This window comes from Mauremys reevesii, linkage group 7 (assembly GCF_016161935.1).
Source record: "Mauremys reevesii isolate NIE-2019 linkage group 7, ASM1616193v1, whole genome shotgun sequence".
NCBI classification, from domain to species: Eukaryota; Metazoa; Chordata; order Testudines; family Geoemydidae; genus Mauremys; species Mauremys reevesii.
The window spans coordinates 35,068,250-35,082,365 of record NC_052629.1 but is presented as its reverse complement, the minus strand read 5'-3'; the positions used below and the strand labels follow the sequence as shown (position 1 = coordinate 35,082,365).

Sequence of the window (14,116 nt, the reverse complement as noted above, 5' to 3'; positions counted from 1 at the left end):
ACTCAGTGGAACTGGAGTCAGAGGACCCATATTTGTAGCTGAGGACTGGCCTGACATGAGTAATTAATACTTGACAGGAGACCTCAATTCTTAGAGGATAGAATTAGGGATGTATATAGAACATTAGACTTAAAACACAACAGGTCAATAAATAGGTCAGTAAGCTAAAAAGACAAAATGTCTGAGCCAACTAAGATAAGAAGGAGAACACCCAGTGAACCATTTACTAAGAATGTATAAGATAAATTAGGAATGAAGACATGAGATAAAGAGTAGGTTGAGTGAGAACAATGCATGGACAGAGCATGCTGCACAGGGATTGGTTCCTGCAAAGAAATCAAGCCAATCCAAAAACATGTGATACAATGTATATAAAGGAAGAGGTTTTCTGTGTAACTTTGGATGTGTGGTAAGCCCTATACCTGCCCTCTATCATTCAGTCTCATCAACTCAGCATAGCTTTCCTGTGTGCCAAATATAGGAACCTGAGTGATGAAATCTGAAGTCAAACGGAGTTTTTTGGATCCAAAGAACTGGATGAAGTGTTCTTCCAGAACTGGACAAGGAATTCTGGATAAGCCAAGTGGAAAAGGACTTGGAGGGAACCCAGCAATGTTCCCAAGAGGGACTGTTATTGATGAGACACCAGGAAAATTAGGAATGTGAGAAGTTAGGCTAGAAGCAATGCAGCCACATTAACAAAGCAGTGCACAGGATTTAATAAAGTTCCACTTGTTCAACTTAATCTGCATTCAGCTTCACTCTTTGCAAATGAAACTCAATAGCAGTGACTGAGCTGTGACTTCTCTGAAGTGAAGCAGCTGGCAGCATGAGCCATAGAACTTGGTCTGAAGCGCCGTACCTCCACCCTTGGAGTCCTGGATTTTGCAGACACAAACCTAACCCAGCAACAGTCCCAGTAGAATGGGGTGTTCCAGATTTGTACACAGCTGGCCATTAAAGATGATGACAACAGCAGGAAAGTAAAAGTGTTATTATACCTTATTAAGGAACAAGGCAGTGAGGTCTGCAGCACTTGGCCTGAAACCTCACAGCAGTCCTAGCAACCCCACAGACCTATTGCTCCCCAAAGCAGAATGAAACTGTGGAGCATCACAGGTTTTTCCACTAGAGACCAATTCAAAGGGGAGAGGACAGATTCCTATACAACTGCTTTATACACATTGGTGGCTGCATGCAATTTTGGAGACTTGACAAAACTTTCTAATTCAAGACAGCATAGTCTGTGGCACTTGGGATCACTACCTGCAGGAGTAGCTGCTCCGGAAAGGCGATTTCATTTTAGACAGATGCTTAGACCGGGGAATGCAGAAGAAGCCTCAAGACAAATGATGAAAGCTCTATGAGGCACAGCACCCCCAGAAGCACATGCAGTGAGATAACAGGAAGTCAGAGTTCTATACCCATAATGAGATGCATTTACAGTAAGAGACAGAATGAATGAATAAAGGAAAAAGTGTTCCCCACTAGGACAGCATTGCAAGGAATGTGACAAGTTCAACCATTTTAGCAGTGTGCGCTAGAGCAGGGGCAGGTCTCAGTAAGATTCAGTCAGACTTGTATGAGCTGGGGGTGGCATGGCAGAGAGCAGGGATGACAACATCATGACTCTCCCTGAGTCCAAGAGTATAACAGGTTCAGGCCATCGGCACAGGAAAACAACAAAGAACTGTACCGACTTCTATGCATGCAACAATGTTAATAGGGAAATGCTCCATTCAATTTCAGCTTGAAAGCAAGGCCTCCTGTAACGTGATTCCTTGGGGTGAATAAGACCCAAACACCCATTACAAAAGAGCAAGTGCACTCTAATAATGTATAATGAGAGCATAATGCAGCTCATAGAAAAATGCAAACTCACAGTAACTAATCTGAAAAACAGATGGTGCCATCTGAAGTTTTTGTTGATGGATGATAAAACACCACAGACTCCTCTTGAGAAATACAGCCATACAAGCCAGGGAACTGATCAGGGCACAGCATCAGAATTTTGTAGCTGCAGTGAAAGAAGCAAAAAGGAGGTGTCCCACGGACAACAGAGACAATTTAAAAAGCATATGGGGTTATTTACAAAAGCAATGTCTGCTTCAAGGGAAAGCTGTTGCCTGGAAGTAGACCCCACAGTAGAACCTAGGTGGTTATCATGAAGGAAAATTCCAGTGGCACTATGTAACTCGGTAAGCAAGAAGCTCAAAAGTCTGCAGAACAAGGTGTATCATAGCATCCCTACAGGCCTAAGCCCATGTAGGCAGCACCATGATGGTAAAGAAGCCATCAGGCAAATTCCATATCTGCACAGACCAGGCATTGAAAACATGCCACTATCCACACTTGATGGCCTCTTGCTAGAGCTCTCAAAAGCCAGAATTCTCTGTCTGCGATGTGAGGAATGGGTTGTGGTATAAGTCTGATTAAAGAGGCCAACGCCATTTGATCACTATAGAACTTGAACATGGCAGTGGGCATAAGCACTGCATCAGAGAAGTTCCAAAGAAAAAACTCATCCAAGTACTGGAAGGACTGCCTGGGGTGAAAATAATTGTAGATGATATCCTCATTGTGGGTGAAGGAAGCGGAGATAAACAAGTTGAACAAAACCTTAACAGAGGACCACAAGTTTTTCTACAGCAATTCAGGGACAAGAATGTAAAACTCAACCCAGAAAAATTCAACTCAAACAGGGTGAAGTGAGGTTCACAGCAGGGGGATTGAAAGCAGATGCCAACAAGATTAAGGCAGCCAGAGACATGTCATGTCCAGTCCAGCAGACATGAAAGGGATATGGTGCTTGATGGGAATGATAGATTTTCTGTCCAAGTGTGTGTCCACACCTGGCTGCAGTAGCGGGCAGAACCCATACTTCAGCTCACAAGGCAAGATGTTCAGTGGGACTGGGCAGGTCCACAAGAGCAAGCCTGTGATATGACACTGTCCTGTAGTACTACAAGCCAAGAGAGCCAATAACACTCCAGTGTGATTCCTTGGAAAAAGGACTGGGTATGGCTCTTTTGCAAGAGCAGCTAGTTGCTTGTATCAGCAGAGTTCTGTCAGAGAATGAACAAGGGCAAGACCAAATAGAAAAATTTCTAGCTGTGATATTTGGAGTAGAGTGATTCCATCAGTACACCTATGGCCATACAGTAGTAGTGGAATCAGACCATAAAACCTTGCAGACAGTCAAAGCAAAGCCCCTTTTAGTTCCCACCAAGACGGCAGCACATGTTGGTGAGACTCCAGCACTATCAGGTGGAGATTAGGTATTCTCCAGGATGATTACTGGCATTAGCTGACATCCTGAACTGGACACAGAAACCCAGCATTAGCGAGATGGGAGAAATGACTCAAGACAGAGCTGCATGTTAATTGATTCAATCTCCCAGTTTCTACATCTGAAACTGATGGAAATCAAAGAGGCTACCAAAAAAGGACATCCAGCTACAGGCAGTCAAGAGAACAAGACTAACAGGGTGGCCAGAAGACAACAGTCTAGTACCAGTAGGAGCAGAACCATATTTTCAAATTAAAGATGAGCTGAGTGTTCAGGATGGAATATTTCAAGGACAGAGCTATTGTTCCTGCCTCATTACGTAAGGATGTCATGCAAAAAAATGCATGTCTCAAGCTTGGGCATTGACAGCTGTCTTAAACAGCTTGAGGATGTGTTTACTGTCTGGGAATGAATACCCTTTTATCAAGGAGCGGTGCTCTGTATGACACATTCTGGTCATGTGATAACTGCCAACAGAAAGACTTATCACATGAGCTGCCTACCCAACCATGGGAACGGGTGGGAGCAGACTTATTTAACTTCAACAGAAAGCAGTACTTGATTACAGTGGACTAATATTCAAACTTCTGGGAAGTTCATGCTTTGCCTGATACAAGAAGAAAATTGGCTAAATGAATGCCCTCTTCGAGAGATGTGGCATTCCAGACATGATATTCACTGTCAATGGAGCCCAGTTTGTGTCAGAAGAATTCAAGGAATTGGCACACAAATGCGAGTTTGACCACCACACTTCCTCCTCAGTATACCCACAGAATAGTAGTAAAGGTGGAATCAACTGTGAAAGCATCCAAGGGACTCTTACACAAGGCTGTTTCTTCTGGTCCAGAGCCCTTGTTAACATTTTTGGCACACAGGAATACCTCATTAAGAAGGTTCCAAAACAGTCCAGCACAGGCACTGATGGGGCAAAGGACCAAAACTCTTTGGCCAAGGGAGAGAGACCTGTTGCAGCCATAAGGATGAAGATAATGTCAAGAGATGGACAACAATCAGAGAAAGAAGGCACTAGAGTATGACAGGTCAGCCAAAGACCTACCAGCCCGGGAGACAGGAATTCCGGTGAGGTTGCAGCCATTAGAGACATACCAGAAGGAGTGGACTAAAAGAGTGCGAGAGGTGCAGAGGCACCAAGGTCATACTAGGCAGCTATGCAAGAGAGACAAGTGATCTGAAGGAACAGGAGGCACTTCAAGCCAGCAGATGACATGCAGAGAGAGCCTACAGAGATCGTCAAAGAGCCATCCAGAGGCCAACCCCACAGGGAGGAAAGATTCCCCAGAGATTGTTTGCTAGACTGGGATACAGAGCTAGGTCACCCCTGGTATGGTCATCTATTGAGAACAAGCTATTTCAGACAATGTAACCAGCAGAGTCTGTGGTAAAAATAAGACTCTAGTTTGGCTATCTGCTAGCAACCTCTGGACAAAGGGACCTGGGGTGGGGGTCTGGGCATCAATTATTTATTTTTTAATAAACATTTTAATATGTATGTAAAATAGGGAAGATGTACCATGATCAGTGGGATTAGAGTCAAAAGGTCCATGTTTCCTGGAGGGACTGTTATTGACAGAACACCAGGAAAGCAGGGAATATAAGCAGTTATTCTGGAAACAATGCAGACACATGGACAAACCGGTGCCCACAGTTTAATAAAGTTTCACTTAGTGAAGCTGAATGCAGGTTGTTTGCTAATCAAACAGGGAGAACAGTTTTTGCAGAATCATTAGCCCTGCCATCCATATATTTAGGTGGAGGGTGGCACGCAAGGGTGGGGAATGGACAGACTGACTCCCAGTGCACCAGCTAGCACAGATGGAAAAGTAATCTGATATTGATATATGGTAATAGCAGATTACTTCCCTGCTGGAGCTAGTGGAGAACCAAGGAGGGAATTGTGACTCAGTCATAATCCCTTCTCTGGGCTGTTCTTGGCAGGTAGAGCCACACAATCTAGGATAAGGAATTTATCAGATCTGGAATTACCTTCACAAAGTGTAGAAAACCCATAGAGGTCAAGCCAGAGTTTAGGAGCTTTATACTCTATCAAGATTCTCAGATCTACAGTGTTCACTCTGGAATTTTGCAAACATATATAGATTTTTTTAAAATGTTCATGGAAAGGGAACTGAAGAAGAATTAGGAACTCAAACTATGGCACACAGGGACTTTAACTGTCAAAACTCCATTAGATTCAATGGAGCTAGCATGTTTCATAAACCTCACATGGATAAATACAAATTGTTTTCAGTCTTAATCATGGAATCACTATTGTTCTTTCACGATAAATCAGATATCAAAGCAACATGTGGGCAATGTAAGGTTATCACAATGTCTATGAAATGGATAGTATAATGTGTGCAGAAGAAAGGGACAACAAAAGTGATGTGTTTTTCACTACACAGTGTTTAGACTGATAGAAAATTCAGATATCTAAGGAAACAGCACAGATGTCTAATTCAGACATTAAAAAAAAGTCTGCATCTGAATGTTCATAGAATCATAGAACTTAAGATCAGAAGGGACCATTATGATCATCTAGTCTGACCTCCCACAAAATGCAGGCAACAAAAGCTGACCCACCCACTCTTGAAATAATTCTCTCCCTTGACTCAGCTGTTGCAGTCCCCAAATCCTGGTTTAAAGACTTCAAGTAGCAGGTAATCGTCCAGCCAGCGACCCCTGCCCCATGCTGCGGAGGAAGGCGAAAAACCTCCAGGGCCACTGCCAATCTACCCTGGAGGAAAATTCCTTCCCAACCCCAAATATGGCGATCAGCTGAACCCCGAGCATGCGGGCAAGACTCTCCAGCCAGACACTCAGGAAAAAGACTTTCAATATCCCAACATTGACCCTCGGTACTAATTACCAGTGGCGGCACGTTATTGACCTATTGACTAAATAGTGTTATCCTATCAAACCATTCCCTCCATAAACTTATCAAGCATAAACTTAAAGCCAGAGAGGTCCTTCGCCCCCACTGTTTCCCTCGGTAGGCTGTTCCAGAATTTCACTCCCCTGATGGTTAGAAACCTTTGTCTAATTTCAAGCCTAAACTTCCCGACTGCCAATTTATATCCATTTGTTCTCGTGTCCACATTAGTACTGAGCTGAAATAATTCCTCTCCCTCCCTGGTATTTATCCCTCTGATATATTTAAAGAGAGCAATCATATCTCCTCTCAACCTTCTTGTTGACCTAAAAGCTAGAAAGACACTGCATTAGCTGTTACCTAGTGCTGTACATGAATAACGTCCATTAACATGCATGGGAGTTACAGGCACAAGAGAATTCTGGGGGAATTCTGCTGCACTGCGTGCATGGAATTCACGTCCCCTGCAGATTTCTTTGCCTCCCTGCAGAAAATAACGGGGAAGCAGCAAGAGCAGTCACGCACCCCTCCCCACCAGCGTGGGCACATCCTTTCCAGAGCCCAGAGCAGCCAGTGGAAAGGTAAATCACCACGGGGCTGAGGATGCCTATGGGCATAGTTTGGGAGGTATTCCCCCCCATTGGTAACATGTGGGGGCATGCAAGGTCACATGCCACTGCCTCCCTCCCCCATTTCTGCAAGTGAAGAGCAGCCCAGGTGAGGGGGAGTGCCCTTCCAGTTTGCTGACTCTGCAGCTGGAGGCCACCTCCTGTGTCCTTGTGCCAGTTGCCCTCCCCTTCTATGTGTGCTGGGTACCCTATGTGGCCACCATCCTGTTTTCCATACAACAGTGAGTGCCAGCAGTGGGGCAGGGATAGTGGGGAGAAGAAGAGGGATGGGGTGGGGAAGAGAAGGGAATAGAGGAGTGGGGGTAAATCAGAAACCCATTACGTGGTGTCCCCTCAATTGTGACAGCAGCAGCAGCAGCGGCAGCAACAGCTGGGGCTCCCCCATTAAGCAGGCCCCATTAAGAAGGCCGCACCCCGACAAGCCCCACCCTATGTAATTTGTATGAGACAAGCCCCCCACACACACTTGGGTCCCCATCTGACTGAGCCCCACTCCTGCAGCACCCAGATCCCACCTGCCAAGCCCCATCCCCGCCACAGCCAGACAACCCCCCGTCCAAGCCCAACCATCTTCACCTAACCCCGCCTCCCCTGCAGAGTCCCATTGCCCCTGCACCTGGAAACCGCACCCCCCAACAAGCTCCTGTACATCCAAATCCCCCACTGAGTTGCCTGCACCCAGATTTCCCCACATCTGGATCCTCCACACTAAGCCCCTCCACACTTGGATCCTGCTGGGCTGAGCCTGCCTGCCCACACCTGGTGTGCCTGGCACAGGCCCAATCTTGCACTGTGTCAGGGAAGGGTGCAGCCTCACCACCAAGTCCTTGTCCCAGGCACAGGATTTCCCTCCTCCGTGCAGCCAGTGGTCGGCATTCCGCACTGCCATGCTGAAGCCTCCACAGTTATTTGACAAATAAAATTTGCAGAGTTTTAAAATATTTTGTGCAGAATTTTTGTTTTTTTGATGCAGAATTCCCTCAGGAGTGAAGAATAGAATTCATGAAAAGAATATTTTCAACTTGATTTGAGAAAATTGTGTTGATAGTAAACTAATGAAAGATTTCTCTAGTGAAACTTACACATTAAAACTAAAGTTTATAAACAGCAAACAAACAAAAACTTGAAAAAGATTAACTATTAAGATCAGGGCTTTGGAACTGTGCTCCGGCTCCGCTCCAGCTCCAGGCAAAAACCTGCAGCTCCACTGCTCCGGAGCTGCTCCGTGCTCCAGCTCTGGGCTCCACTCCAAAGCACTGATTAAGATGCATATATACCTAGCCAAAGCAAGCAAATAAGCTTGTGTTTTGACCCACTGGATAAATCATCTTCCTTCTCCACTGTTTTTGTTGTCACTCACTGCATGATGTCTAAGCATAGACTGTGCACGTTTTGTCTTTTTTTTTTTGTTTAGAAAATGCTGTGGAGCTTTATAAATAAATATTAAATTAAGTTACAAGATCAGGCAAACAGACTTGTTGAGAGCCAAAAAGTCATGTCCTTGTACATAAAAGCTGCAGCAGAGACAAAGTTGACCTGAAAACCCCACAGCATGGAGGCTTCAGTGTCCTTAGCACTTTTGGTAGGTAAATGCAGCATTTATCGTGGGCAGCCGTAATTAGAGATATTCTATAACTCTCGTGGAGTAACCTAAGCCCAGGTCTTCCAATGAAGAGTCAAATCCTCTTTAGTATTCCCCAACCAGATTCTAGTGGCAAAATGGCAGCCTGAGGAACCCTTTCTTCGCATTCGTGCCTGTACCTTGGCCCCAAAATTTCTCTCCAAGGCACACAACAGGGACCAACAGAGCCAACATTGGCTCTGTAGTTCTTTCCTCTCAGATTTGCCAAGGGATGATACTTCATAGAATGGCTGTTACCAGCCATGCCCCTTGCACATATTAGTAGTGTTGTGTTAGAACAGGTTTGGATTTTGAGCATTTTGGAAATCTTTTGTATTGAGAGATGGCATTGAACAATGCCTGCAAAAGCCTACGAACCTTAACTTACCACATTGCTAAAAAAAACAAACACACACACACACCGCCCACACATTTGAAAACACGTGTTCTCTTTTAATGTGGTACGTTTTAAAGTTAAAGTAAAAATGACTATTTCTGACATCTCATACAATCAAACTGTTTATTTTTAAAATTACTTACCTTTTCATATAAAATGTGAAAAACCTATCTAGCGAGCTGCTTTTTTACTCTCCCGTTTACTAATGCAGTGTGCAGAATATTGTTCTGATGCATAAAATACATAAATATCAAAAGCTGAAGAAATCAAATCTGTGCCTTGAGAAAGGAGTTAGCCTTAAAAGGATGGAAAAATGAAAGCTGTTTTAGGAAACTGCTGAAGAATTTAGCAACTGGAGAGCATTATTAAGAGTTTGGCAAGAAATTCTGTTTAAAAAGCATGCCTTGAGTATCCTTTTGTTTAAATGATCTAAGTCTAGGAAATGAATTCATAGATACATGTTTTCCAGTACATGGTTCAGAGACTTGAACCAGTATGGTATGTACAGTTCAAACTACATTCTTCTTCAATGTTTACCTGGTCTAACAGACTAACATAAGAGATGTTTCTGACAAGGAATAGGAAAATTATTGTATGCATGTATATTTATTTTGATATACCATAGTCCAGCTAGTACAGCTGCCTGTTTCTGACAGTGGCCAATGCCAGGGGCACCTGTCTCTGAAACCTCTGGTACTAGCCACTCTCAGAAACAGGATACTCTATTAGATTGGGGTTCTCAACCTTTTTCTTTCTGAGCCCCTCCTCCACCCCCAACATGCTATAAAAATTCCACAGTCCACCTGTGCCACAACTGTTTTTCTGCATATTCAGTAGATTAAAAGCCAGAGCTGGCATTAGGAGGTACCAAGCAGGGCAATTGCCTGGGGCCCCACACCACAGGGGGCTCTCCAAAGTTAAGTTGCTCAGGCTTTGGCTTTCAACCCTGGGCCCCTGTGAGTCTAACGCTGGTACTGCTGTCTGGTTTATTTTGGCAGACTGCCTGAAACCTGCTTGCGGCCTTCTAGGTGCCCCAGACATCTGGTTGAGAACTGCTGCATTAGATAAACTCCTGGTCTGATCCAATATGGCAATTCCTGTGCTCCCATATAGACATGTTTGGGTTTTTTTTTCCAAAAAGTAATGTCTTGAAAATGTCACACACTGTGTATGGAAAGTCTTAGAGCAACTCGGGAGTCCCAGGATATGCATCAATAGCCTGCTTTTCAGAGGGGCTGAGCACTGACAGCAAAGGGAGCTCGTAGGGCTCAGTACCTATAAAAATCAGATCACAAGATTCTTAGAAATACTGTGGCTGCCCAAGAGAAGAATATAGACTACCCCCCATACACACTATTTTGTTCCAAAGAGAAAATACAATCTTCTTGTTACTTTATTTGTATTCTCAGACATTATGATGAATCTATAGTTACTCTGCATTGTTACTCCTAAATAAGAATACTTTTCACTTGCATGGTGCTTTTAACATATGAGGCTCATAGTGTGCATTGCAAACATTAGTTAACTTAGCTTCACAGCACTCTAGGAGGTGGCGAAGTAATATATTATCCCCATTTTACTGTCAGCTCTTCTGATCTCCGGTCTTGTGCCTTAACCACAAGACCACCCTTCTTTCATTATTCTCTGAACTTACATCAAGATTTACCGGCATAAACTCAAACTCAAAGAACTTTACGCAGGTTCAGGTCAGTACTAGTGGATATCAATGTAGGGTCAGGGACTTCACTCACAATGAATTCTAGTACTAACATTTCAAAAACGAATAGTCCATACAATCAGTCAGTAATCATATCTAAGTAGTATTTCACCTCTTTTTCAAATACTTCCCCTGCAGATAAAAATAGATCTGTGCCAGGAAATACATTTTCAGTCTGAGTGCAGGCTGATAAGATGAAAAGGAATTATTTAAATGGTCAAAGTGTCAGGGTTACAAACCATACCTTCCATGACATACACCAGTGAACCCACATCTCCTTCTTTGATGATGCAACTGTCTTTGCCATATTCCACTGGATACATACAATCCACAATCTCCTGGATCTGAGATAGTTCTAGATTCTTCATGAAGTCATTGTCAAGGATTGCCTCCTTTATTAGATCCTTGGACCTATGGCAAGAAAGGCAAGATTTATCCATTTGTCTGACAATTTAGTTCATTAACAGTATGTGAAGTTTAGCACATTCACACAGTGCCCTGGTGCGCTGATGGATGTATTTGCTTGTAAAGATTCCAATACTTTCCCAAAAAATCTGAAAGCAAAGTCCATCTGTGAAGAAATGAAAAATACAAAGGGGTATGTGTGCATGTGTTTGTTAACTTGTGAATGCTTATCATAAATAGAACATTAGATATGCCAAGTTTTGAAGAGACGTAGAGTTAAATGGTTATAATTGTCATCTCTAAGCTACAGGTTTCAAGTTTATACTGATGTCATGAGAATAATGTAACTACTCTAGTATTTATTCTCAATGTATACAAAACAACAAAAGAGAAATTTAAGATTTTGTGACTTGTAGTTTATTATGTTTGTATAATGACAAAAAAATAGAAAATACAAAAGGTTGCAATAATGTACATGTTGGGCATTCCTTCTGTAGTATTAAGGATATTCCAAAAGTTCATTAAATACAACATAGAAAACATTATTACAGAAATAAAAATTTCTTTGATTATACAATAGCGGTGTCTTCAAGGAATTATTTTATTAGCATGTGCAAAAAAAATATACAATTGTTTGGGTTTTTAGCATGTAATTTCTTTAGAAGTAGAAGTCAGAGGTCCTCAGCTTAAGTAGCAACTTTTGATAGTGTTAGCAGGAAAGCAGTTTATTGTCAACATATATAATATAAAAAGATATAAATTGTTAACCAGATATTTTAACATCCTTATTCTTATAATATTCTGGAATGTATAGCTGAATGTACAGTTTAATCTGTTTTTTCAGAAGTACTTCAATATCTCTGCCTCCGCAGAAGATATATTTTCTATGACCAACAGAATTGTTTCTAAATATTTTACAAAAGTTTTTACTGAGGTATCATCAACTCCTACTACATGAAGGATCATCTCCTAGCTTGTGACCTGAGATGTAACTGGTAAATAGTACATTATTATTCATGCTCAACATATTCCCCCCCAGATTGTCTATCAAGTCCATCTTAAGCCATCTGTTAGTACAGAGAGTAATAAGATCACTACATAATTTTTTTTTAAAAAAAGCTTCTTAAAGGATTTTGTACAAATGAATAGCTGAGGATGGTAGGTGTGTACAAACTAGGGCTTATAAGGGATAATTTAAATAAGGATCATTTGGAAGCAATATCTTTGTCATTAACCCATCTCTGTTTGATACCTTTGTCTTTAGCATTTGTGGGATCACAGACATATACACTTTTACTCCACATGTTGGCTCTATATAAACATTTGATTAGAGTGCAAATGATTTACTTTTTAGAGAGCAGACACTAACAAAACAAAACTGCTACTACATTTACAACAAGCTGGGATTTTAAAAGAGGGAGTATTAATGTTCACTAAGTCAATCACCGTCTGGCATTAGGAAGAGTTGTTTTCCCCAAAACCAGTTCCTTATACTATATTACAAATATGCCAGGTCCATGGGGTTAGGAGTGTCCTTCCATGGATGCATATGTGGCAGAATAGTGGACCAAATGGTCTATTGGCCTGTTCCAGGATGACAAAGCCTGTAGGAATTTGAATGTTAGAAATTCACTTCAACGCCTATCTACAATAAAGAAGATGTAAAAGGTATCTTATTGTATTGAAGAACTTTGACTTGATTAATTTGATTAGTGACTCCCTGGGTCTACTTCTGATTTCATTTACACCAGATGATTACTTGATTTAAATGAAGTCTCATGATTTTCCCCAGTGTAACTGACTTCAAAATCAGGCCCCTCATCTAAAAGGCTCATATGGTTCATGCTCTGGGTAGTCGGTTTACTTATATGGTACACCACCAGATAGTCTGTCACTACTATATTCAGCATTCAGACAGAAGGGCATATTTTAATCCCACTCATTACTGGGCAGATTTTCTGTCAATGTAAATTGTCATTGTTCTACTGAAGTCAATGGAGCAATGACAATTGAAACAAGGCAAATGATCTGCCCTTCTCAGTTAAATTCATTCTAATGCTGAGGACCCTCACAAAACTGTATGCGTCACTTAAGCTCCACAAAAAGTGGAAGCAAGATATGCGGGGAACATGCAAGAATCACACACCCTTGGCATGATGCCAATCTTAGCTTCTCAGCAGCTGTCTGCACACCAATGTGCTGGTGGTAGCTACAGGTGGATGATTCACTGCCATCCAGCTCCTCCCATCCTCCCTATTCATGAGGTGGATGCTTGGTCCTAAAGCAGCAGTGTTGCTTCCACCTTTATCTCCTGCACATTTCCTCAGTGTCGAGTCCAACTATTAAGAGTAGGTGGGGGCTGGATCTGGGAGAAGGAGTTTAAGTGGTAGGTAGGACCGTGTGTAGAGTCTGTGCACTGGGGTGAAGTTTACTATATGAAAATATAATCTAGCAATATAAAACAAAATATATTCCAAGACAACCACGTTTTCTTCAACAGGAGCCCAAGTTGTGGCTCTAGAAGCTTAAACCAAAAATGAAATATAGAAAATAAGTAGTTAAAATACACTGGTTTTGTTGCATTATAGAAATTCTTTCAAAATAAGTCTTGTGGATATTACTCCATATAGCATGTGCGTTGCAAGTGTATTGGGAAAACACAGCTCAACCTTATTTTAGGCACAGAATTTATTCTTTAGTGTCAAATATGGCTTTCAGTCATCTATTTCATTGAAATACTCTAAACAAAATGCTTTACATCAAACACAAACAGCACTGACCTAATTGATGTGTGTAGAGCACACTAGCCTTTTCAGTATGACTTAGAAAAACAACTAGACTAACTTTGTTGAAAACTTTTTACTTTCATGATATCAAATGAAAGTTAAAATTTCATCATTATGATTACTAGGGCAAGCAAATAAAAACAACCCAAACCACACCTATTCTTTTATTGCTCTTGTTAATGGTAATGAAAGACTATGGAGATTTACAAGGATGAAGAAATGATGGCTATTTAGCTTCCTCCTTCGTGGGCTCCTCTGTGCTACTGAAAGACTGAGCCTTTGTCATGTCTCAGAAGTGCAGTTTTAATACTGTGATTTGTCTAAGTAGTGCTTTCTTGGTGTTTCCTACCCCTTAAAAAAAGAGCATTCATTATTAACAAGT

The 14,116-nt window shown here is 41.9% G+C and overlaps 1 protein-coding gene across 8 annotated transcripts in view; it reads right to left on the bottom strand.

Annotated features, from left to right (window-relative positions):
• PRKG1 (protein kinase cGMP-dependent 1) overlaps window positions 1-14,116 on the bottom strand; it is an 885,489-nt gene that overhangs the window by 743,876 nt on the left and 127,497 nt on the right. For all 8 annotated transcript variants that reach the window (XM_039547328.1, XM_039547329.1, XM_039547324.1 and 5 more), the window contains one exon: window positions 10,788-10,954. In XM_039547328.1, coding sequence (XP_039403262.1) covers window positions 10,788-10,954 — 167 coding nt within the window. The remainder of the gene's footprint in view (window positions 1-10,787; window positions 10,955-14,116) is intronic.